The 26719-nt window shown below is 37.6% G+C and overlaps 1 protein-coding gene and 1 long non-coding RNA gene across 3 annotated transcripts in view; one reads left to right on the top strand and one right to left on the bottom strand.

Moving 5' to 3' along the window:
* The window catches only part of LOC141363165 (protein NLRC3-like), a 186563-nt gene extending 169854 nt beyond the window's left edge, over positions 1-16709 (bottom strand). The window contains exon 1 of the mRNA XM_073865744.1: positions 16531-16709. Coding sequence (XP_073721845.1) covers positions 16531-16574 — 44 coding nt within the window. The 5' untranslated portion in view covers positions 16575-16709. The remainder of the gene's footprint in view (positions 1-16530) is intronic.
* Positions 10335-12644, top strand: LOC129450367 (uncharacterized). Of its 2 annotated transcripts, none has more exons than XR_012368850.1 (5): positions 10335-10555; positions 10981-11023; positions 11579-11653; positions 11715-11813; positions 12489-12644. It is a non-coding gene; the product is annotated as an uncharacterized lncRNA (long non-coding RNA). The 2 variants fall into 2 exon arrangements; XR_012368849.1 differs by having other exon boundaries at positions 10343-10555; positions 11579-11649.
* Positions 16710-26719: the final 10010 nt, after the last annotated feature.

A 26719-nucleotide genomic window follows, 5' to 3' on the forward strand; every position in this document is an offset into this window, starting at 1 on the left:
GGCCTTATTTGCGATACTGAGCGTAAACAATGCCATTAAACCGAAAGGACCTTGCAGATTTTTGCTGCTGAAAATGGTCAATTACTGTCATGTTCTGGGCTGTACTAATCGGTCGGACCAGGAAAAACATTCAGAGTACTACAGACTGCCAAAAATTATTACAAATTAGAAGAGTGCAAAAAAACTCAGAGGAAAGAAGGCACTTGTTTTTCCCAACCCACAGATGTTATTTCTTATCCGGACATCTTGAATATAGGGCCACTTTAGAAATAAATAATAGAAGTAACATTTTACAAAAAAGTATTTTACAAACAGCAACGTATTTTACAAATGTATTTTACAAATATCAACAGGAGTGCATACTATTACACTACAAAGTTAGTTAAGATATTAAGAAATGGGAAGAACAAACACAAATGTTGTCAACATTCTCAGTCCACGACCAAAAAGCTCGCACAGATCTTTACCGCCTAATAAATTTAGTTTATATTGTGCCCTTTCCTGCTTAACTTACCAAGTAATTCTCTGTATGATTTAGCAACTTCCACAATCTTTTTCTGTGGTTTCGACATCATAAATTAGGAGGACAACTTCTTAAATACTAATTTAACCATGCAATCCATTACATCCGAGTATCTCCAACATGGCCGCGCATCCGGATAACGGACCAAACCGTGAACACCCAAATTACCTCACATGAACACAATGTTAAAGGGCGTGTTGCAGGTTAACCACCACTGTCGATTAATGGGTACATAAATCACTCAAGATATGTGTATAATTTTTAAAATGTCTCAAAAATGGTCTTAAAGACCACTTTTTTACGTTTTTTTGGTATTAACGGTTTTTTTACGCAATTCTGCGATGACGTCACGCTGGGGAGAAGTGGAGAAAGCCTCAGCCAGAGCCATAGAGATAGATGAGACATTTATTGCCGTTTAATACTTACGTATATAATTTGGAAATCATATACTGTATACATCGTAGGAAATATATAATGTGTTATACTGCAAAGTTACCATGCCAATTATTATTTATGATATATGTGGAGATAAATAAAACTTTGCAAATCTGCTGATTTGATCCATTCATGTCCTGACCAACAGGCTAGAGATTTTTAAACATCCTTAATCCACACTTACTAGTCTCCCTGCTGAAAAAAACTGCTTAAACCAGCCTAAGCTGGTTGGCTGGTTTTAGCTGGTTTAAGATGGAAATAGCTGGTTTTAGCTGGTCTCCCAGCCTGGTCAAAGTGGTCTCCCAGGCTGGCCAGGCTGGTCAAGCTGGTCTCCCAGGCTGGCCAGGATGGTCAAGCTGGTCTCCCAGGCTGGTCAAGCAGGTCTCCCAGGCTGGCCAGGCTGGTCAAACTGGTCTCCCAGGCTGCCCAGGCTGGTCAAACTGGTCTCCCAGCCTGGCCAGGCTGGTATTACGGCTGGTCAAGCTGGTCTCCCAGCCTGGTCAAGGTGGTCCCCCAGGCTGGCCAGGCTGGTCAAGCTGGTCTCCCAGCCTGGCCAGGCTGGTATGGCTGTTCAAGCTGGTCTCCCAGCCTGGTCAAGCTGGTCTCCCAGCCTGGCCAGGCTGGTATTATGGCTGGTCAAGCTGGTCTCCCAGCCTGGCTGGTCAAGCTGGTCTCCTAGCCTGGCCAGCTTAAACCAGCTAAGACAAGCCAGCCTGACCACTAAGCAGGCATGACCAACCTTCAACATTGAAATTTGGTTGAAATAACCTCAGTTGTTTTTTCAACATTGATACAATGTTGAAACAACGGTGAATGGTAAACGATTGCAAAAGGTTGAAATTTGGTTGAAATAATGCCAGTACGGTGAATGGTAAACGGTTGTTTTATGACATTTTTATTTGTGAATCCTTTAGATAAAAATTTAAAAACTCATTTAATGAAAATACTTATATTTATAAAATTTAACAAAAGTAATTGATCAAGTTAAAAATATATTAGACACATGCAAATAAATCATCTTTGTATCTTTATTTTTCCCTTTCAAAACAAGTGACTTTTTGGTAAATATTTTTCTAGGTTGCTCATATTATATAATGTTTAAGAAGCTAAAAATATTTTATGTATACTATTTGATTGATTTTAACACTGGTGGGGCATGTGATTTCCATACGAATTCAGGAGATGGATTAGGCTGGATAATTTTTTTCTAAGCATTATTGTGGTTGTTTTATTTTTATTATATTTTCATCACAATGTCTAAAATATAACGTTTAAAATATACATTTTAAGAATACCAATAATAATATAATAACATCCAACCTTTTATCGGCTTTCTTTACGGTGCTACAGACAGGTCCCTCAGCCTTTTGTAAGCAAAACATGCCCATGCAGGCCCACTGTGGGGTATACTGTGGGACAGTGTGGGCAGGGCAAACTCACACCACATCCCAAATGGGCCCCCAAATTATCATTGGTTGTTATTTATTATCTTAGCAGATAATTTTCTTTTGATGTTTGTTGTTGTTGTTAAATAAAGCATACAAAAACCAGTTACTACACTTTTATTATAATAAAACCATATTTTTATTTTTATTTTTTTTTAAGCTCTGTCCATTTAGAACAAAATGTCCATGCATGCTTATGAAATAATTGAACCCACCCCCGGGTGAAGATCTAAAAAGCTATGTTTTAAAAGCACAATATTTAGAAATATTTATTGTTCTAATTTTCAGTTCAGTCTGGACGTGGGACATCTTTTTTACCATCTTTATTGTTTTTTTTACATGTTGTCTTTTGTTATGTGTTATTAGCTATTGTACTGACTATGTCCTAACAAAGTCTAGTACTGGTTGCAAATAGAGTGTATAAAGTTTTGACGTGTGCCCGTGCAGCTTACACCAATCAACACTGAGACAATTGCGTATTATATTATCTAGCAAGTTTATTTTCCTTATGTATATCATACAGCGGCAATAACTTGACTTATAATACATACCAAAAACAACAAAACCTATTGTTCCCTGTAGCAAGCTAAACACCAAAGCACAGTCGAAAACTGTTTGCTTCCCAAATTCGCAACACCTGTGTCTGGATTTCCTTGAGGTTAAATCACCCGGGCTGACCCGAGATCAGCTGAGCCACAAAGCTCATACCGCCCTCTAGTGGCACATGACAAAATCACATAATACAAATGAATACAAAATGAATATGGCTCATACACTCCAGCCCCTAATTGCGTCTGGCAGAGCAATTACACCAAAATCAAAAAGAGCCATAGATACCAATAATATAGCCTCCATGAAATAGGAACCAATTATTCTTTAGCTTCATTAAGCAAGCATATTTTAGTTATTGGTCGTTCAATGATATTTGTCTTCGTCTTCAAACGAACCACACGTACCAGACCTCTTTTGTCAGGGAAGGTTTCCAGGACTCTTCCTAGCATCCATGACCCACGTGGAGTCCACAATCATGACCAGGTCTCCAGGAACAAAACTCCTCTTCTCCTGGTTCCATTTTTGACGCTCCTGTAAAAGGGGCAAGTACTCACGGATCCACCTCTTCCAAAAGAGATCAGAAATGTATTGGGTTTGTTTCCACCTTCTCCTTGCGTAAACATCCCTTTTATCGAATAGTCCTGGTGGAAGAACTGGTTTTCCTTTAAGGAGTAGCAGATGGTTTGGTGTCAATGCCTCGAGATCATTGGGATCCTCTGACAGTCTTGTAATGGGGCGATCGTTAAGCATAGCTTCAGCCTCACAGAGCACGGTATGGAACCCTTCATCATCCAAGGTTTGCTGACGGAGCACAGAACACAAGATCTTCCTGATCATCCGTATCATGCGCTCCCATGCACCACCGTGGTGTGACCCAGCTGGAGGGTTAAAATCCCACTTAATTCCCCTTTTGGACAAGACTCTTTCAATACGGTCATGATTCAAAGAGGTTAAGGCTTCTCGCAACTCCCTTTCTGCCCCCACAAAGTTGGTGCCATTGTCAGATCTCAAATGTGTGACTTGTCCTCTTTGACAGATGAACCTTCGCAACGCATTGATGCATGAATCCGTATCAAGAGAATATGCCACTTCCAGGTGCACAGCCCTGCTTGTCATACAAGTGAATACTACTCCATACCTTTTCACGATGCTACGCCCTCTTTTTACGTCAACTGGCCCAAAGTAATCCACGCCAACATTAGTAAATGGCGGAAGATCAGGAACCACTCTCTCTTCTGGTAGGTCTGCCATTTTTTGCTCACCAGGTCTTCTACCAAGGAGCTTACAAATGAGGCATCTTGATATGATCTTCCTTACTGCAGTAGGTCCGCTTGTGATCCAGTATTTTCTCCTTGTAGCAGAAAGAACATGATTTCTACCACCATGTCCAAGCTGTAAGTGGACATGACGAAGAATGAGATCGGAGATATGTTGGTCCTTTGATAAGATGAGAGGGTGCTTAATGTCCTCAGGGATTGCTGCCCTTTTAAGCCGACCCCCAACTCGTAGAAGTCCTCCATCCAAAACCGGATCCAATTTGAGGAGGCAGCTACTTCTTGGCACTTGTGACTTGCCAGAGGTTAGTGCAGCAAATTCAACGGGGAATCTCTCTTTCTGGCAAAAAGCAATTATGGAGGTCTCAGCCTTTAGGAGATCTTCCAACGCCACCTTCTGATTCCCAAGTGATGTTGAGAAAGCTTGCATCTCCTTTTGCACATCCAACCTTGCTGCTCCACTGGTGTTTGCACGCTCCAACTCTTTTCTTTTTTCTTTCAGTTTGAACAGGGTTTCTTTCAACTTAATGAGCCACGCAACTGCAACTTTCAATCTTTGCCAATCAGAGAAATGGGTCATCAGTTGCGATGTGGCATTGATGTCAACAAGTGTCGCATTGACCGTCAGACTTTTCTTTATTTCTGGGTCGTCGGCAGTGACACCTGTATCCACAGGAAATGTTGGCCACATTTCTTCAGGTTCCTGTAGGAATTTTGGGCCTTCTATCCATCTTTGCTTCATAAGATCTTCGGCCTTCAATCCACGTGAAGCATCGTCAGCAGGGTTCAGGGATGTGGGAACGTATCTCCACTGTTCAATTTCGGAGTTAACCCTGATGGTGGTTACCCTGTTTGCTACAAAAGTTTGAAATCTTCTGTCCTCATTCTTTATGTACTTAAGAACTGATGTGCTGTCAGTCCAAAAGCAAGTCTTTTTTAATGGAAGCTGGAGCTCTGATTGAAGCATCTTGTCTACTCGTACTGCAACAACGGCAGCAGTGAGCTCTAAACGGGGAATGGTGACAGTCTTCAAGGGGGCCACTCGGGCTTTGCCAAATAAGAAAGTAACATGAACCCTCTCTTCCATGTTCTGCATCCTCAGGTAAGTAGCCGTACCATAGCCGTTCTCGCTCGCGTCAGCGAAATGATGCAATTGAGCACTGACAGTCCTCCCAAATCCTGCAGGTTTCACACATCTGTGGATCTTGAAATATGCCACCTTCTCAAGATCTGTCAGCCATTTTTTCCACTTTTGCTGGAAAGCTGGAGGTATTGGATCATCCCAATCACATTTTGTCCTACACAACTCCTGCAACAGCAGCTTGGCCGGGAGTACTATAGGTGCCAGGAACCCCAATGGATCGTAGACTGAACTGATAATGGATAACATGCCTCGCTTGGTTGCTGGCTTCTCTTTGACTTTCAGCTTGAATTTGAAAGTGTCCGTCTCTATACACCACTGTAAACCTAAAGCTCTGTCCAATGGCAGCTTATCCCTGTCCAGATCAAGCTCATGCAGGTTCTTAGACTTGAGATCCTCTGGAAGACCCTGTAGCACTTCTCGACTGTTACTTATCCATTGAGTGAGGGTAAACCCTCCTTTACTGCAAATGGTTATAAGGTTCTTAACCATATTGACTGCCTCCTCTTCAGAGGGCAGACTCTTCAGTAGGTCATCCATATAGAAGTTTCGGTTGACCGTTTCAATCACTTCCGTTGGAAAGTTGGCCTGGTTGTCTTCAGCAGTTTTTCTAAGAGCAAGACAGGCGACACTGGGTGAGGAAACCGCTCCGAATAAATGGACAGTCATGCGATGTTCTACAAGACCTGTTTCCAGGTTACCTTGAGGCCACCATAAGAATCTTAAGTAGTCCCTGTGTTTCTCTGTCACCTTAACCTGGTGGAACATAGCCTTTATGTCTGCCATTATGGCCACTTGTTCCTGTCTGAACCTCATAAGAACTCCAACTAACGAGCTGGTGAGGTTGGGTCCTTGCAGAAGCTGACTGTTGAGTGAGACCCCTTTGTACTCTGCTCCACAGTCAAACACCACTCGTAGCTTTCCTTTACGTGGATGGTACACACCGTGGTGCGGGATATACCACACCTTCCCTGTTGGCGCTTCCAACTGATGCTGCGGCACTTCTTCAGCATAGCCATTTCTAATGACATCAGCAAGAAAGTTGTTGTACTCTTCATGAAAGCGTGCATCTTTCTGAAGTCTTCTTTTCAAACCACGAACACGTTGCATGGCAACACAAAGATTGTTCGGCATAGAAACATCTTTCTCTTTGAAAGGCATTTGGAATGTATAATGCCCGTTTTTAAGCTGAGCAGAGCTTTCCATTATTTCTACAAACTTCTTTTCTTCCCTTGACATTTCTTCCTGTTCTGCAGAAGCTTGCTCATTGAAGTCGTAGTTGTATTGGCTGGTTATCAGTTCTTCAATTCTGTCAATGGCAATTCTGTTGGCATAAACTAAAGGGTGGTCACTTACACAGTCACTACTTCCCTGTAATGGACCATTTATTACCCATCCCAGTAGGGTTCTGATTGCGTAGGGTCCTTCACCTTCATGACTGTTAATCACCTCCCAAGGCTCCATCAACTTGGATGCGTTTGTGCCAATTAGTATGTCAACATCAGCATTTATATGGGGAATCTTTACATCATTTAAATAAGGCCATTTTCTCAGCTCCCTTTCGCTGATTATATTGGCTGTAGAGACAGGCATCTCTTTCTGGGTACACACTTTTGAAAGTGGATAGAAGGACTCACCAGAAACTCCTGAAATTTCCAGACCGTCAACAACAGAGCTTTCTACTGCGTTATTATGGCCTAAGGTGCGGATATGAATCTTGCATTTGCGTCCTTCCATGTTCAACTTATCAATGAGCTTCCTGGTGCAGAAAGTTCCTGTGCTCCCTGGGTCCAGAAAAGCATACGTTTCAATAACCTTGTTTCCCTTTAAGCACTTCACTTTAACAGGTAAAATGGGAAGAATTCCATTGCAGTGGCCAGCCCCTATATGACAACAAGCAGAGGATGTTACACAGCTGTTAGAAGTATTTGACTGCTCAGTAATTTTCTGCTCACCATCCTTTTGATCCCTTTGAGTAACCCTTTCCTTCTCTCCTATGTGCAAAACACTGGGGTGCGTTCGGTTGCACTTGTTGCAAATTATGCGCCTGTTGCAATTCTTACTCAAGTGTCCTGTGCACAAACAAGCGAAACACAGACCTTTCTCCTTTATAAAGTCTAGTTTCTCCCTGTGTGTCTTCTTTCCCAGTTTAAAACATTGTTCCAAAACATGATTACTTGCACCACAATACAGGCAGGAAATAGAATCATTATTGGTAAAGAATGTCCCTTTGTTCTGAGCCTTTTCCTTCTTGTTAAGATCTGGTTTGCTGTATCCGTCCTCAATGACCACCTGTGTTGCAAAGCTATTTCTTCCCAGCCTAGGTTTCACCTGAAACTTGCTTCCTTTTGTAGCTCCTTTGATAACAGGTGAACTATCCTGTATGTCACCAAAGACTGGATCTGAAATTATTCTCACCTGGCGCTCGATGTACTCCACAATGTCTAAGAATCGTGCTCTTCGACCAGTTCTCTCCAGTATCTCACATGCCCTTGCTCTCCACTTATCTCTGAGTTTATACGGAAGCTTCTGACTCAAAATCTTTATGTTTGCTGGCATGTTAAGTTCTTCTAAATACTGAAGATCATCCATAGCATTGGAACACTCACGGAGGAAGAGTCCATAAGCTTTGAGTGCTTTGGAGTCCTCGGCTTTGATACTTGGCCATCCTGTGACCTTCTCCATATATGCCTCTGTTATCTTAAACTCATTTCCAAAATGCTCCTTGAGCAATTTTTTAGCAACAGTGAATCCTTTATCTGCAGTCATATGAAGGCAGCTACGCACAATATCCCTTGGCTGCCCCCTAGTAAATTGCTCAAGGTAGTACAAACAATCTCCTTTGCAGCTGGTCTTTGCTTCCACGCAGTACTCAAACGCCTTCATAAATGTGTTGAACCTTAAAGGATCTCCATCATAAATTGGAATTTCTCGGCGCGGCAGCAGTTGTGAAGTTTGCATTTTAACAAGGAGAGATGTAATGTCATTCTGTTGTTGCAGCAAATTGTAGAGTCCTGCTGTCTGATGTTGGTCTTGTACGGGTGGAAACACTTGTTGGCCTACAGTGTGTTGTAAGTCTTGAATGACAGCTGGCTTTGGCAAAATAGTTGAAGTGACTAATTGTGAAGCATTGCTTTGTAGTGGTGGATAAACATGTCGCTGTGAGGGAATAGGTACAAATACTGAGGCCTGTGGATTGAGAGAGGTGGGCGAGAGCTTAGATCTAGCCCCTTTCCTGATATAGGAAGCCATTCCATCAGATTGCCTTGAATGGACGCTACCACCGACCTGTAACACTGCTAGTTTAGCAGAAGTGGCAGCTATCTCAGTATCCAGCTCAAGCTGCTCCTTCCTTTTCCTCAAGATGAGCTCCTGTTCATCCAATGCATGCTTGTCCTTTAAGGCAGCAGCTCGAGCCAAGAGAGCGGCCTGTTCTGCCCTCGCCCTGCATCTGGCTGAAGAAGTGGACGATCTACTACTGGAGGATCCTTTACTTGAGTCACGGTGCCTTGACTGCACGTTTGAAATGCTGTCTTGAGGTTGAATCTGATCCTCCTCTTCCTCATCATTTCCACTAGCAGTTCTTCTTACATTGTTCTCATCAACCTGATTTCCATTTTCAGCATTGACATCAAAAGTTTGAGTTTCAATTTGAACCGGCATATCATCATGATCATCATCCATTTTGGTAACTGAACAAGTTTTGGTGTCATACAACCATTGATTTGTACCCACAAAAAACTCATTGAAATTCAACATTTTAGCTCTGTACCATATTTCATGTTTGTCTGCTTCATCAGCAGGCAATAAACCCAATAAAGATGTATGTACATGCTGTATTTCATCACACAACTCATTAAACGTGTTAAATTCATTTTCAACCTGATTTACATGCTTTTTATCACCCATTAATTTAGCAATAGATTTCTTTTTGTTTGCTAGTTTACCAAATTTAGACTTTCTTTCCTTTTCTAAAGTGCTTATTTTTTCCAACAAAGCTTTGGGTGTTAATTTAACTACACGTTTTTCAGTTACAGTTTTTACCCCTTCATTCACACAAAGTTCAGTCTCAGGGCCAAGCTGGCCATTTTCCTTTTCAGCCATAATGACCACACAAAGTGAATTTGCTTATTTAATCAAATAACCCCGAAAACAGTTTTGTGTTGCGCAACAGTTCGTCTAAACGCACAAAGCTATTTTTAGATGGTTACGAGTTGCTACCAATGCATTGGTTTTACGCGAATGTGTACACACAAATTAACATGGCCATTCATAACATCAGCGCTGATCATCACATACCCCAATAGTGCGTTGGCCGGCTTGATGAATGGTGTCCTGACGTAATGATGCTGGTATTCCGTTGACCCTTTAACTCGCTCCAGTAAAGCTCCTTTCAGCAATCGGCAACTCCAAACATTTGCCCACCTCACATCCCGGGTTTCCAAACGAACAAAGTTAAATCCACAATATAACCGGTCCGCGTCCTTACGTTGAACGATTATCCATTGAAGCAGTTTTCGACCTAAATGTACTGACTATGTCCTAACAAAGTCTAGTACTGGTTGCAAATAGAGTGTATAAAGTTTTGACGTGTGCCCGTGCAGCTTACACCAATCAACACTGAGACAATTGCGTATTATATTATCTAGCAAGTTTATTTTCCTTATGTATATCATACAGCGGCAATAACTTGACTTATAATACATACCAAAAACAACAAAACCTATTGTTCCCTGTAGCAAGCTAAACACCAAAGCACAGTCGAAAACTGTTTGCTTCCCAAATTCGCAACACCTGTGTCTGGATTTCCTTGAGGTTAAATCACCCGGGCTGACCCGAGATCAGCTGAGCCACAAAGCTCATACCGCCCTCTAGTGGCACATGACAAAATCACATAATACAAATGAATACAAAATGAATATGGCTCATACAGCTATGGTTATTAGTCATGTTCGACTTCATGCAGCACTGCGAGAACCGACATCATACGTTGATGACGTCAATGTATCGCGAGAGCGAGTCAAGAAATGACACTCTCGCGGTACATTGACGTTATCAACCTGTCAGCGCAGCAAGAAGTCGAACACACGTATTTGCGGGCGCGCGCCTCCGTCCTCGTGAGTTCAAAGTGGATTTTAACCGTTTACCTCAGACGACAGTTTTCATTTCTATGGCAAATTCTAAGGTAAGTTTTTATTAATTCCTGGTTAAGTCATTAAAATAAGTTCACAGTTATGTTTATTTTGTTTTTAGTAACAGTTAATTCGATATGACTAAAATATTCTGAACTTTAATGTTGACTGTTGATGCAGTGGTTTGACTGAGCTCGTGACGCATCTGAGCTAGTGTAGTGCAGATCTTTTATTTGTCTTTACCTTCTATAAAAATGTGTTATCCTCGTTCTTCAAATTTATTTGACATTGTTTAGTTAATTATAACGCAAGTTATTTCAATGTAGGGTTTGACGCGTAAATGTAAGGTTATTTAACTTACAGTACGGGCACACAGTTTACAGTAACGTTAGCCTGTTAAAACTGTTAAGAATTTAAACAGAAGCCATCAATTCTGGATTAATAACTATTGTATATTTATGTTCACTTTTCTTTACAGGTCATTTTCTTGTTGTGTTTTGATGTTTTCCATTGGCTGAAGAGTAAGTATTACTTTGTGTTTATATTTGCATCCAAAACACAAGTGCTCAAAAAGTGCATATCTGGTTTATCATTGTCATTAGGAAAATATAAGAAAATAATTTAGGATACAATGGTTATTGTTCAGCACAGCAATTCATTTCTTTTGTATGTCACTATTCCTTCTACAGTATGTAGGCTTACATATTTCAAACCCTTTGTTTTCAATAGACAGAGACAAAAGTTCATAGTTCAGAGTGGATGTTGACATAAGTTTTAGAGAGGCTTCATATTGACATATAAAATTGGTCTTTGTGGTGGTGTACATAACAGCATTATTTTCTATCTTTATGTATTATGGTTTTAATCATAATAGATGCCCAGATGCCCAATCTGTACCACTCAAAAAGTAATGAAGTGACAGTGTACCATGACAAAAAATGAAAACATTCTTTATTTCTTTCAAAGTTGTACTTGGGCCACAGTTTTTTGTATTTCTAACCAAAACATTACATTTATGATTGTATACTAATAAAATATGTTTTTCTTTTTCTGAACTTTATCAAACGCAATGATAGCTAAGATGAACCTGAAGAGGAGATTTGGGAAGATGCTGTTTATAAGTCTTTGCTTTGCCAGATCACCTGTGGTAAGTTTGTAAAACATATATTAAAAATAGAACCAGACCATCATCTAATCAAATTTTTTGATCAGGTCGAGATGTCTGCTAACAAGATGCCTTGTTGGTCTGGGCGAGTTTGAAGTCTCTCACAGACAGTCCAGAAGGTCTGGAGTCCATCTTAGCTTTTATTGGTAAGGGATAACCCACACGTAAAGCAACCAGTCAATGTTTGCTCTGTTCAGCATCTCTTTGGGGGGGGGATTTATTTATCCTGGATTTATTTTTAACCAAAGCGATCAGAAGCACCATTCACTTCTATAGTATTCTTTTATCCTACTATGGAAGTCAATGGTGCTTCCGGTCAGTTTGGTTACAGACATTCCTCAAAATATCTTCATGTGTTCATCAGAACCCATCAGCAAATGAAAAGAGAAATTGGAGGCAGCTGAGCTAAATTGCAGATATTGATGCAAATGATCTGTATAATGTAAATATAATATTTATTTTTTCATACATTTGCAGAAGTTTCTAAAATTCAGTTTTTACTTTGTCATGGGGTATGTATTGTAGATTTATGAGGAAAATATCTAAACAATTACAGTATCATGCAACCACCTTAAAATTTAAATGTGAAAGGGGTCTACCCTGAATACTTTCTGAATGCACTGTAGGTGATCTTGATTGAAGCTTATTGTCACCGTAAACACAACAGCTTTCTTCCTTCATCAGATGGCTATGCTATGTTTCTAGACAGACCATTAAAGAACACACACACACCCTGATGTGCAATAACAAGATTTTTTTTATACATGGGCTAAAAATGCATCATTTTTTTTTAAATGAAATAACTTTTGTTTTCTCTTTAGATGCTTTCATCGGGTTTTAAGTACAGTATGAGCCAGAATGGAAGGGTGTTGGTGGCCATAAGAAGACTGTGAGCTAAACCTACAACAAAATTCATATTTGCAGTTTTCCTATATATTTTTTTCTATTCAGATGAATAAAATGACTTTTAAATATTATTTTGTTTTCATATTTTATGTTTTTATTCTGTATTTGGAATATTCAACTTCCGCACTACTAACTAGAAACCTAACCAGGCGCGGAGCTATGGGCGGGCCTGGGCCCGCCCAGATTGACAGCTGGCCCGCCCAATCAGAAATGTAAAAAATACTACTCTGTATAGTTAGACATGTATACTACTTTATGTGGTGTAATTTATCTATTGCATGTTATGTTAAAAACAGTAAAATTATAAGTAAGCCTGATAACTATTTAAAAACTATTAAAGCAGTTGAATGTTGCGTTATAATGAAATATTCCAGAGCAGCTTTCAGCCATGATCACTTTGAGAACTTTTTTTGCAAGCAAGTAGAAAACGTATTTTGAATAACAACACGTTATAAATATGTGCTGCGCGCTTTCCTCTCAATAACATAAACACACAACAAATATGACAGCGGGGTAAAAAATAGAAAGAAAACATCTGATCATAGTGATGTTGTTTGATATAGCGATATAGCAGCACTATAAGTCACGCCACGTTTATTGCTACACTTTATACAATATAGCCTATTGCTTTTAAGCAACAAATAGCCTATGATAACAACCTATAAGCCTACTGTGTAATTGAGACATTAATTTAAGAAATGCATTAAAGCAGAAAGACGTAGGCTGCGGAAATATAGTGGGTTCACTTCAATCCACACCACAGACGTTCTTGGTTTGCTTCTTATTTATTAAATCGAGGCAATTGTTTGATCAAACATTGATTAATATTAAGATACAATTTATACAAAACGAAATTCACTTTAAAGAAAGTCTTTCTACAAAACAAACCTCGCAAAATCGCTTGCCCGACGTCCATTACGGGCTATGGCGAATTCCTGTCAGGCTAAAAAAAATGATGCGCCTTGGCCGTCGGGCGGAGGAAAAAATATTGTAATGTGTTTGCATTCTCTCAGATTTAGTTAGGTAATTATGTTGTATGTAATTCGGCGTCATCTTATTAGCCATTGCTATCCTCACTAACAAGTGAAACTGTCAGGAAATGAAGTGAAAGCTTTAAATCCATTATTCCTTTCGTTCACGTCTGATATGCGCGCTCCTCGGCTCCGCTCTTCACGAGTAGGCTTGCTCTTGTGCTCATCTAAAAGTATATTAAATGTTTATTTATTTGTCATTTCGTTTAACCCCAGAGTCTAACATTATTCTAGCAATTCCCCTTTTCTTTCTTTATTTAGTAAGTTAACTTAAATATGTGAGAACGAAAATATATTTTTAGTGATTTGCATGAAGAGAATATGATGTTAGAAGCTTCATTTTAAGCATTTAGTAGCCGTATTTATTTAAACACTTTAATAGTTTACTTAAAAAAGTACAAGGTTTTTTTGGGTTCATTTATATTTCCTGTCACTGTGTGCAGGTTCTTTTTTGTAGGCTATGAGAGCCCAATATTTTTTTTTTTACCAAAAAGGCTTAATAAATGTCACGTTGCATTACAATTTAAAGTATCAATAATGTCAAAAATGTGACGTGCAGTTCGGGTGTGTGTGTATGCTGTTTAAATTAGTGTTCTGAAGTTTTGACGAATTCTATAGACTTGTTATAGTTTCTTATTCAAAAGTGACACCCATAGATTCAGGCCCACCCGGACTTAATCCATGCCCACCCATATGTCACGTTCTGCATCCGCCACTGAACCTAACTGAAATAATTTGTTTTTATCTATAAAAGATCAATTTTAACAGCTGCTTTCATGTTTATTTAGAAAGGGTAGGCACATGCCATCGTTCACATTCAAACTTTACCTACTTTAGGTGTTTAGTTTTATGGATGGGGTTGTACTGTAGGTAATGAGCAGCAAGTTGCATTCTTGTAATAATTAGGGATGCACCGATAGGATATTTTCGGGCCGATACCGATTTAAACAGACAACTTCTGTCCGATACCGATATTAAACACTACTAAAACAATACTATACAGTTGGTCTATTAGCTAGTTTATTTCTGCATCAAATTATTTTGACTAAAAATGGATTTTATCTAATTAACATTCAACTGACCAACATAATAAGACAGGCACAAATTAAGCTAAAACAAATATAATAAGACAGCATAACAACCTTCAAAGGTGGTTTTTGCTATTCAGCATTTATTTTATTAACAACATTAGCTCATTTTTTACATATAATGGATTTCTTTATGCAGTTAAGTAATAAACAATCGGTATCGGCCTTTCTCGTGCTATTGCCGATATGCCGATGGTTTCAAATTCATCAAAAATCGGCCGATAAATATCGGCGGCCGATACATCGGTGCATCACTAGTAATAATTATACTAAAAACATGATATGTACAGCAAATCATTTGGTGCGTATTGAAATTTAAAGTGAAAATCTATATTTAGTGTTAAAAAGTGCGTTAAAACTGCTTTGCAATATCAACCTTGATTCACCTATGTTGAAAGTGTGACGTTGAAACAACATTGAAATGTTGTGAAATCAACTTTGATTCACTTTGCAAAACCAAAAGGTAATTCAACGTTGATGCAACTTTGGTCCCTGACGTTGATTCAATGTTGAAATGCCGGCTGAGAAGCTAAGATCAACCTAAACCAGCTAAAACCAGCCTGGCCAGCTAAGACCAGCTTAAACCAGCTAAAACCAGCCTGGCCAGCTAAGACCAGCCATCCTGACCAGCTAAAACCAGCCTGGCCAGCTAAGACCAGCCTGACCAGTTTAAACCAGCCTGGCCATCTTAAACCAGCCTGACCAGCTAAAACCAGCCTGACCAGCTAAAACCAGCTAAGACCAGCCTAAACCAGCCTGGCCAGCTTAAACCAGCTAAAACCAGCCTGACCAGCTAAAACCAGCCTGACCAGCCATCCTGACCAGCTAAGACCAGCCTGACCAGCTAAAACCAGCCTGACCAGCTAAAAATTGTCGCCAAAACCCCTCTTAAACCAGCATGATACACCAGCTATGACCAGGCTGGGAGACCAGCTAAAACCAGCTTGACCAGCTTAAGCTGGTTTTAGCTGTTTTTTTCAGCAGGGACATCACGCCGCCAGACGGTGTTAACTCGACATGTAACTATTATCAGATCGACCCACCAGGAAAGTCCCGACTCTCTCGATTGCCATTCCGCTACTGGCTGTAAGAAAGTGAGTGGGTTTGGGTCGCTGGTCCCCGCGAACAGATGTGACGTGCTTCACTCACCTTCCAGGATTAGAGACATGCTGCCAAAACCGTTTGTGCTAAAGATCGCATAAAGTTACACCCATTTCAGGCAGGATCATGGACCCCCTCAAGCCAGCATGCACGAGTATGTTAATTGTTTGTTTACTTTCTACACGAAGATATGCTAACGTTATGCTATCTGGCTGTCTGCCTATCTGTCTGCCTATCTATCTATCTATCTATCTATCTATCTATCTATCTATCTATCTATCTATCTATCTATCTATCTATCTATGTAAATAATCTGCGCTATCAGAACTGTACTTTACTCGTCTTTCTATAGTCATTCTCAATGCTCTCAAGGCGGCTTTGGTCAATTCTCTCCCCAGCGTGACGTCATACAGTGCGTTGTGGGGGAAAGGAGAATCATTGCAAACCGCTGTACTTTTTCATACTTTTTCGGGTTTTGTGATACCCAACAACATAAAATACAATAGATAACAGTTTAAATGTTTATTATCAACAAGCAAATTGCACAAATTCGTTGAAAAATTTTACCTGCAAAACGCCCTTTAACATAAATATAGTTAAGAGTAACAGACAGCGCAAAACATTTAATAAATAACGCTATTAAAAAAAAAAAGAAACTATTAAATAAATATAAAATAATAAATCGATCATTTTAGAGAAACAAGAAGTGAAAAGCGTCTCTTGACACCTGAACTTACAATCTGTCTGGATTCACGTCCTCAAAAACCTCCAGCTTAAACATCAACTACACACAAGACAATACCTAAATCTGCTTTCATAAACATTATATTAATCCGTTTGATGATCGGTATCTTAGGAATTTAATCACCCAACATGTTTAAAATGGCGGAAGATACTTTTACTTTCGCTTTAAACCTGTGACGTCACCGACAAGACGACCAATCGCTTGATGTTTTTCTCCCTCTGCTGGTATTAAACGATCATTACAGCGTTATTATACAAACATTATTACAACTAATTTAACAGATTTAACTTATAAATGAGGAGAAATCATTAATGTATTGCTTTAGCACTTGTGTTTACTTTCACTCATGAAACAAAACTCATCAACAATGATTAAACTGAAATCTAAATTTCTCCTCTTTTCTTCCACTAAAGCAGTAAAGTCATATGGGTTTGGTGTAATGTAAGTGATTTTTCATTATTTTTGTGTTTTACATTAACATTCATGTATTTATCATAGTGTGAGGAAGTTCTCATTAAACTGCATGAAAACACTTCTTCAGTTGAGCTGATAGAGACACATTTAGTGATTTATTATAGAGAGATCTTTAAGATGTGTTTACTGTCTAATGAAGGTTTGTGACAGAACAGAGAAATGTTTCACAAGATAAAATAACTATGTGTCTGATGAAACCGTCTATACAGGTTTGTACTGAGCCCGTGAAGGGTCACTTTGGTGTATTTTTTTAGACCCACGCAATGCTTTTGCGTTCCCACGCAATACTTTTTGCGTTCCCTCGCAATACTTTTTGCGTTCCCTCGCAAAACTTTTGCGTTCCCCCGAGAAACCTTTTGCGTTCGCTCGCAAAAAGAGCCTACTGTTTTCTCGAGAAAGCACAGCGCTTCACAGCGTCGCCTGAAGCAGTTCATTAGGCATTGGCATCATTGATGCCCACTGTTTGAAGATATGATATATAACTACTGTTATTAAAGAATTATACAGTATTTCTTTGTATTTAAGTTCAAGTTCAAAATGAACAGTGGCATGTAAGAATAGTCTTGTATATTTAGTTCAAAATGGTCTAGTATTGTCACATAACTTATGCTGCTTGACTTCTCAGCATAAAGATAATTATTAAATTAATATTAAATGTTTCACATTTAGAAATAGGCTACCCCATGCCATCTAATAAAGAAGTGGGTACACCGTGCGTGCTGTGTACCCAGCACTACACCATATGGCATCATTGATGTCCGCTGTTAGTAGATATATAACTACTGTTATTAAATAATTATATTGTATTTCTTTTAAGTCCAAGTTCAAAATAAAACTCTATAAACCTCTCCATTGTGAAATGGTTTATATACATTCACAATGGAGCGGTTAATAGAGTTTTATTTTGAACTTGGACATAAATACAAAAAATACAATATAATTATTTAATAACAAAGTTATATATCTACTAACAGCGGACATCAATGATGCCATATGGCCCGGCGTTGCATTGACCCCTCAGATCTGATTTGTGGATTTTTGTATTCATGGTTAAAATATGCAACCTTTTGATTGTAATAATAATTTAACCTTATCCCCATATGGGATTTAAAATGTTCAGTGACATTACTGTCAGATTCAAACGTCTTTCGCGCTGAGCCAGACGGACGAGCTCAGCGCTGTCATATAGCAACATGCAGTGTTTTCAAGCTCATAATGTTTATTTTAGATTTCAGACATTTAAATACACATAAGAACTGGTAAAACAATAGCCTACATTTAGTTTGTAAAATACACACTGATGTCTGTGGAAGCAGCAATACAAATCTATTCAAATAAGATAGTAATTTGCAAATAATAAATAAATATTATTTTCAAATAATAATAATAATAATTTGCCGACGTATCAGACAAACACAGTGGAAGTATAAAGTTTACTTTATTGTTATAAAGGTTATAATAAAAAGACGGGGATGCGCTTCTCCCTTGCGAAAAATAAGCGTGCTTAAATGTAATTTTATAAAGTGTACTTATTACATAAATATAATATACTTTAATACAGTTAAGTGTGAATTAAATGCAATCTTTTCGGCGCACTGAATGCACATTAAATGTAATTAATTTCAAATATATCATATATTAAGTTGAAATAAACTGTAATAAGTTGCCATTAAGAGTTAACTTAATTGTTACTTTATTACAACTTTATATCTACTTTCATAATTGCTTCTATAGTTTTTACAATATAGGCTACTTAAAGTGCACTACACAATATAATGACATGAAATTAATGTGACTTAAAATACACTTTAATGTCGGTTAACAATAAACTTAAGTGTGGATTAAATCCGATGTTTTCAGCGAAATGAATACAAATTAAGTGTAATTAATTTCAAATGTATCACACATTAAGTTGAAAATAAAACCAATAAGTTGCCCATTAAGAGTGCTTTTTTGCAACAACTTATGTGGGTCTTTAATACAACTTTATATTTACTTTCATAATTGCTTCTAGTGTTTTTAAAATATAGTTAAAGTGCACTATTCAATCTGCTGTCAAGCAATTAATGTGAAATTAAAAATAAGTTAAAGTATATAACAGTACATTTAATTATTAATAAAATGTAATGTTTCAAATACAAATTTGCCAAATAAATTCAAAAATATAAAATTAAATTAAATCAGTTGAACTGTGATTTCAGTGCAGTAAAGCGATTTCAATGCATCTTTCTACAGTATGTACTTTAACTACTTGTATGTACTTCTCAAAATACTGAAAAACAAATCTAGTTAATTAAATACGTATTCATTTCAGTTTAATGCATTACAAACAAACAAAAACCACAATGCTTACACTGACAATAAAACAGGGCTGGGTTTCCCGATAACGATTGAACTTAGCACTTAAGAGCGCTTTCTACGAGCTACTTAACAAACATTCGTTGTTCATTTACGTGCGTTTCCCAAAGATGCACGTGAAACGATCGCTCGCAGCTGGGTTTTAAGTGCTACTTACGAGTCACTATCCATTTGTCAAGTGCTGAAATGTCACCAATAGAATGACTCGAATTCGTAGCAGAAGTTTGTTTAGGCTAATGATCTTCAGCCGATGTGCACTAATATTTTTAATAATATATTTTCATTATTGTTCAATGACTTTTAAATGTTTTAATAATTTATTAAATATTCTTTTCCGTATTTAGTTAGGACTCGTCCCACTGCGAAATGCCTTCTGCGTTTTAGATTATTAATATTATTTGCTGTTTATTATCTATGTTTATTTATTATTATGGATTATTGCATTGTACCGTAAATATTTATTTGGTTTCTTTAATTAGATGCAATTTCCCTTCAAAACAATGTTTAGATGAATTATAGCAGCAATCGGTATGAACCATTTATCAATTTGGTATACCAACTTTTACCAAAATACAAAAAACTTTTACCAACTTGTACAAAATACGTTTTCCTTCTTTATTAATTTATGTTTAGTCATTTAAATTTGATTTCTCATTTGAATTTTAAATATATTATATTATATATTTAATATTAAATAAACAAAGAAGAACCCAATAAATAAATAAACATTTAAAACATTACATTATCGTCATTGCAGGAGTGCAATTTGCTGGTTGTCCTGTAGGTGACATTGTAACTCTGTTGTCTTACGATGCACTTATTAATGAACGATTACTCCAGAGCACTCGTAGATCTACGATGATTTTCAAGTGCAACTTAAGTTACGAAGCTTTTGGGAAACAGCCCGTAATTCTAAGATGATTCGTACGATCGTTTTTACAATCTACTTAGCCTTACGATGCTTTTGGGAAACCCGGCCCAGTTTGGTAGTCAAATAATTATGAATCGAATTTTTTGTTTTGCAAAAGTACATTTAATAAATGAATAATGAGTTGTATATGTCCAAACAAATACAAAAAATTAAAAAAAAAATTAAAAAAAACTCTTAGTTTAATATTGTAAAATTAGAATCAAACAAGTATCAATATTGAATAATTGCATCCCTTAGAAAAAACAAACAAACTCAAAGTTATTATTTTTTAACATTTTAACAGACAACAAAAAAGAACTGCATGAACTTTAAATTAACAAATCCTTTGGTAGGTCACTTCAGTCTAATTATCATTTATTAAATGTGTTTAGAAATATTGTCATGATAGTGTACTTTCTTTAAGTTAAACTTAAGAAAAGTGCACTTAAGTGTGTTAATAAATAGTGTCATTAAAGTGTATTCCATTTAAGTACATTAAGTGGTCTTTAATTTTAATTATATTATATTATCAGCAAGTGCACTTCTCAAAAAGTATACTCTTATTGTTTTAAGCACACAAAAGTACGCTTTCAATACACTTAAGCACGCTAATTTTTCACAAGGGCTGTCAAGCAGCTATTACAGAGCGAGGCCGACGAACGTGCTCTTAAACAGGAAATAATATATGGAATTATTTGTGCATCTTTAAATAATTGTAAGAATACATTTCCTTTAAATATAATTTTTGTCATATAAAGTTTTAAGAGATAATAATGTCTTTTCCACTTTTATTGCTTAGACTTGTTAATGCGGTTAACGTGTTTTGCGCATTTACGAGTTTATTTCAGTAATATTGCTGTGTTTAAGGTAATAATAATACAATTTACATGTCAAGCTTCCTTATCCGTTTATTAATTTCATCATGCTGTTGTGTTAAGTTATATGTAGATATTTATTGCCATATGAGACGTTCATTGCCGTTATATGAATACTCTCGTCTATTATTCAAATCGCGGAATAATGTGTGCATCTTTGAATAACTGTAAGAATACAGTTCCTTTGAATTTTTTTTAATATAAATAAAAACAAAATAAAGTTTTGATCAATAATAATGTTGTGAGGATATTGCCATTGCCGTGAATACTCTCGTCTACAATATGGATTATTACGCTGTTTAAATTTTGCTAGTGAGTTTCTGGTTACCTGTGCAGTTGCATATGGAGTGTTTTATGGAGCGCTTCATATAAAAAATATGTCGTTCCAAAGCGAGATCTCAATGTGTATTATTCATTGATGGTATAAATTAAGCCCCCAACAATTTCAAATGCCCCCTCAGTCATTTCATCCTGCAGCCGGGCCTATAGGTACCTTATTACATTTTATTTCAACTTAATATATTTGAAATTAATTACATTTAATGTGCATTCAGTGCGCCGAAAATATTGTATTTAATTCACATTTAAGTGTATTTAAGTTTGTTATATTTATGTAAAAAGTACACTTTATAAAAGTACAGATTTAAGCACACTTATTTTTCGCAAGGGAGGTGCGCATCCCCGTCTTTCAAACATGTATCATTATAACCTTTAAAACCATAAAGTAAACTTTATACTTCCACTGTGTTTGTCTGATACGTCGGCAAATTATTATAATTTGAAAATAATATTTATTTATTATTTGCAAATTACTATATTATTTGAATAGTTTGTATTGCTGCTTCCACAAACATTAGTGTGTATTTTACAAACTAAATGTAGGCTATTGTTTTACCAGTGCTTATGTGTATTTAAATGTCTGATATCTAAAATAAACATTATGAGGTTGAAAACAGTGCATAGTGTTGCTATATGATAGCGCTGAGCTCGTCCGTCTGGCTCAGAGCGAAAGACGTTTGAATCTGACAGTAATGTCACTGAACATTTTAAATCCCATATGGGGATAGGGTTAAATTATTATTTAAATCAAAAGGTTGAACATTTTAACCATGAATACAAAAATGCACAAACCAGATCTGAGGAGGCAATGAATGAATAAACCATTTCAGAATGGAGAGGTTTATAGAGTTTTATTTTGAACTTGGACTTAAATACAAAGAAATACAATATAATTATTTAATAACAGTAGTTATATATCTACTAACAGCGGACATCAATGATGCCATATGGTGTAGTGCTGGGTACACGGCACACACGGAGTACCCACTTCTTTATTAGATGGCATGGGGTAGCCTATTTCTAAATTTGAAATAATATTTTATATTAATTTAATAATGATCTTTATGCTGAGAAGTCAAGCAGCATAAGTTAAGTGACAATACTAGACCATTTTAGAGTGAATTAAATATGCAAGACTAGTCTTACATGCCACTGTTCATTTGAACTTGGACTTAAATACAAATAAATACTGTATAATTCTTTAATAACAGTAGTTATATATCATATCTTCAAACAGTGGGCATAAATGATGCCATTGCCTAATGAACTGCCTCATGTGACGCTGTGAAGCGCGGTGCTTTCTCGCGAAAACAGTATTCTCTTTTTGCGAGCGAACGCAAAAGGTTTCTCGGGGGTACGCAAAAGTTTTGCGAGGGAACGCAAAAAGTATTGCGAGGGAACGCAAAAGTATTGCGAGGGAACGCAAAAAGTATTGCGAGGGAACGCAAAAGTATTGCGTGGGAACGCAAAAGTATTGCGTGGGAACGCAAAAGTATTGCGTGGGAACGCAATAGTGTGGTCTAAAAATATTCACCAAAGTGTCCCCTTACGGGCTCCGTACTAAGGCACTGGTAAAGTGGTAATTTTTGGTGTGCATTCGAGATGCTGTTTCGTGCACAGCAACGTGATCTTTTGCCCCGCCGAAAGTTGTAAATTACAGTACAGACAAAAAAAGACGAGCTGAACAACGATATGCAAGTGGGCTTTTCTCTTCCAGAGAGCACAAACCAAGGCTCATTTTTGCTGGCAGTAAGTGAATTATAATATTTGAATTTATGGTATTATGACCAGGGCTTGACATTAACACCGCCAAACGCGGGTAAGATTTCGGCCGTAAGGCGGGTCTGTTTTCTTAAAAGTTATGCGAAATGATAAACAATACGCAATGCGAGACTGGGAAACTACAACTTCCATGAGCATTCTGCACCCAGAGCAACGCACAGAGATCTGTTGAGAGACGCGCACGCGATCAGCGGGCGTTGCGGACCAAAGCGTCACCTTCCAGAGAGCGCGCGAGAGCTGATGGATTTGCGAATGCACAAGAGGACGCAGTCTGAGCGCATACACACTTCGGGAAAGATAAAACAATTGCATGGAAGTGATTGATTAGATATAAATTGCGTGCAAACTCTCAGTGCAAGAGCGAAGAGAAATTCAGCGCATACCTGAATGCACACGAAATCAAAAGAAACCCGCCATCGAGAGGTTCGCGCATAATTTTAATGTAACAATAATGCCCTCCCGACATTTGTCATTAAAAGTCTTAAATCACTTTTATCAGAAACCATTTAGCTTATAAAATACATCTGCATGACAGTAAAATTAATGTACATATCTTGACAGTATTTACTGCTGTTGTTAATAAATATTTAAAGTGGTTATCGATGGGTTTTGTGTTTATCTTTTCAGTTTAGAATTAGTGCTTCTTCTACACCCCTGTTCTACTTTTAATATATTCATTCAAAGTTAATCTATTTATGCCTTACTTACTAGCATGTTTTTCATGCATCTTATATGATCTATACTGATATACCAGCTATATACCAGCTAAATGTTGTCTTAATTCGGGTAGTCAGACTGCATTTGAAATTCAGTCTGCATCTAATTTAGCAAGTAAATTTGCTCGAATTAAAGTAATTTTAGGATGCCAAAGTCAAATTTAATCATATACAATTTAACTTTGGCTAGTACCTTTAAAAAAGTTAATGTCAAGCCCTGATTATGCTACAAAGAGTTCCACTTTTATACTTTAGCCACAGGCTCACGTAAGATATTTTTCATATCATACAGACAGATTCAACACCGGCCTCCACATCAGGCGCGGACCTATGGGCCCGCCCAATCAGAAATGTAAAAAATACTACTCTGTATAGTTAGACATGTATACTACTTTATGTGGTGTAATTTATCTATTGCATGTTATGTTAAAAACAGTAAAATTATAAGTAAGCCTGATAACTATTTAAAAACTATTAAAGCAGTTGAATGTTGCGTTATAATGAAATATTCCCGAGCAGCTTTCAGCCATGATCACTTTGAGAACTTTTTTTGAAAGCAAGTAGAAAACGTATTTTGAATAACAACACGTTATAAATATGTGCTGCGCGCTTTCCTCTCAATAACATAAACACACAACAAATATGACAGCGGGGTAAAAAATAGAAAGAAAACATCTGATCATAGTGATGTTGTTTGATATAGCGATATAGCAGCACTATAAGTCACGCCACGTTTATTGCTACACTTTATACAATATAGCCTATTGCTTTTAAGCAACAAATAGCCTATCATAACAACCTATAAGCCTACTGTGTAATTGAGACATTAATTTAAGAAATGCATTATAGTGGGTTCACTTCAATCCACACCACAGACGTTCTTGGTTTGCTTCTTATTTATTAAATCGAGGCAATTGTTTGATCAAACATTGATTAATATTAAGATACAATTTATACAAAACGAAATTCACTTTAAAAAAAGTCTTTCTACAAAACAAACCTCGCAAAATCGCTTGCCCGACGTCCATTACGGGCTATGGCGAATTCCTGTCGGGCTAAAAAAAAATGATGCGCCTTGGCCGTCGGGCGGAGGAAAAAATATTGTAATGTGTTTGCATTCTCTCAGATCTAGTTAGGTAATTATGTTGTATGTAATTCGGCGTCATCTTGTTAGCCATTACTATCCTCACTAACAAGTGAAACTGTCAGGAAATGAAGTGAAAGCATTAAATCCATTATTCCTTTCGTTCACGTCTGATATGCGCGCTCCTCGGCTCCGCTCTTCACGAGTAGGCTTGCTCTTGTGCTCATCAAAAAGTATATTAAATGTTTATTTATTTGTCATTTCGTTTAACCCCAGAGTCTAACATTATTCTAGCAATTCCCTTTTTCTTTCTTTATTTAGTAAGTTAACTTAAATATGTGAGAACGAAAATATATTTTTAGTGATTTGCATGAAGAGAATATGATGTTAGAAGCTTCATTTTAAGCGTTTAGTAGCCGTATTTATTTAAACACTTTAATAGGTTATTTAAAAAAGTATAAGGTTTTTTTGGGTTCATTTATATTTCCTGTCACTGTGTGCAGGTTCTTTTTTGTAGGCTATGAGAGCCCAATATTTTTTTTTACCAAAAAGGCTTAATAAATGTCACGTTGCATTACAATTTAAAGTATCAATAATGTCAAAAATGTGACGTGCAGTTCGGGTGTGTGTGTATGCTGTTTAAATTAGTGTTCTGAGGTTTTGACGAATTTTATAGACTTGTTATAGTTTCTTATTCAAAAGTGACACCCATAGATTCAGGCCCACCCGGACTTAATCCATGCCCACCCATATGTCACGTTCTGCATCCGCCACTGCTCCACATATTGCGTTTCGTTATTTATTTATTTTTTTACTTTAAAACACGCAGTGTATTCGTTCAGCTGCATTTACTGCTCTCTCTCTCTCTCTCTCTCTCTCACACACACACACACACACACACACAATTAAAAAGAGATAATCCGTGGAGATCCGTGGCTCTGCGCTGCGTGAGACAAACACGCAATATGGCCAAAGTCACCTCAAATATATCCGCTATTCAATTTAAATATTTAACAATTTCCTACCTATCCCTTGCTGCCACTGTAAAAAAAAAATAAAAAAAATAATAAAATAAATTCCCTACCGACCCATGACCTAAACTGACAACCAACCGGAACCAAACTTTTTTTTTTATGCCTTATGCGCCTAATCCACACAGCAAACTTACCTTCTTCAATGTCCACTTTCGCCGAGTTCCGTCGGGGATCCTGGGGGAGTTCTGTGGCGTCCCATTGGCGGCTTGGCGCGCTCTGGGGTGGTCGGTCCTGGCGGGCGTCTGGGGTTGAGTGTGGAGAGAGCCCGGGGGAAGCCGCTCATGCCACAGGAAGCCTCTTCTGGCAGTCTGGGTGTACCGGAGGATGTGGAAGCCGTCCGGTTTCAGACGGAGGATCGGCCACCGTTTGACTCACCGGCGGTAAAGCCTTCACCACAGGGGAGACTTTCGGTAATGAGTACATTTGCAGCCCTTCCTAGGAGCGATACCGGTGGTGACTATACGCTCGTGAAACAAATTTCCAACCGAGTGATAAGCATCGCAGATATTTATCAGAGAAACGTGTGTTCAAGGAAAAAAAGTGTGGGGAAGTAAACAAAGCCATCCTTAAGAACTGGAAGTGGAAAATCTTTCCAACAATAAACAACTC

Source organism: Misgurnus anguillicaudatus, unplaced genomic scaffold, assembly GCF_027580225.2.
Source record: "Misgurnus anguillicaudatus unplaced genomic scaffold, ASM2758022v2 HiC_scaffold_33, whole genome shotgun sequence".
In the NCBI taxonomy this organism is placed as follows: domain Eukaryota; kingdom Metazoa; phylum Chordata; class Actinopteri; order Cypriniformes; family Cobitidae; genus Misgurnus; species Misgurnus anguillicaudatus.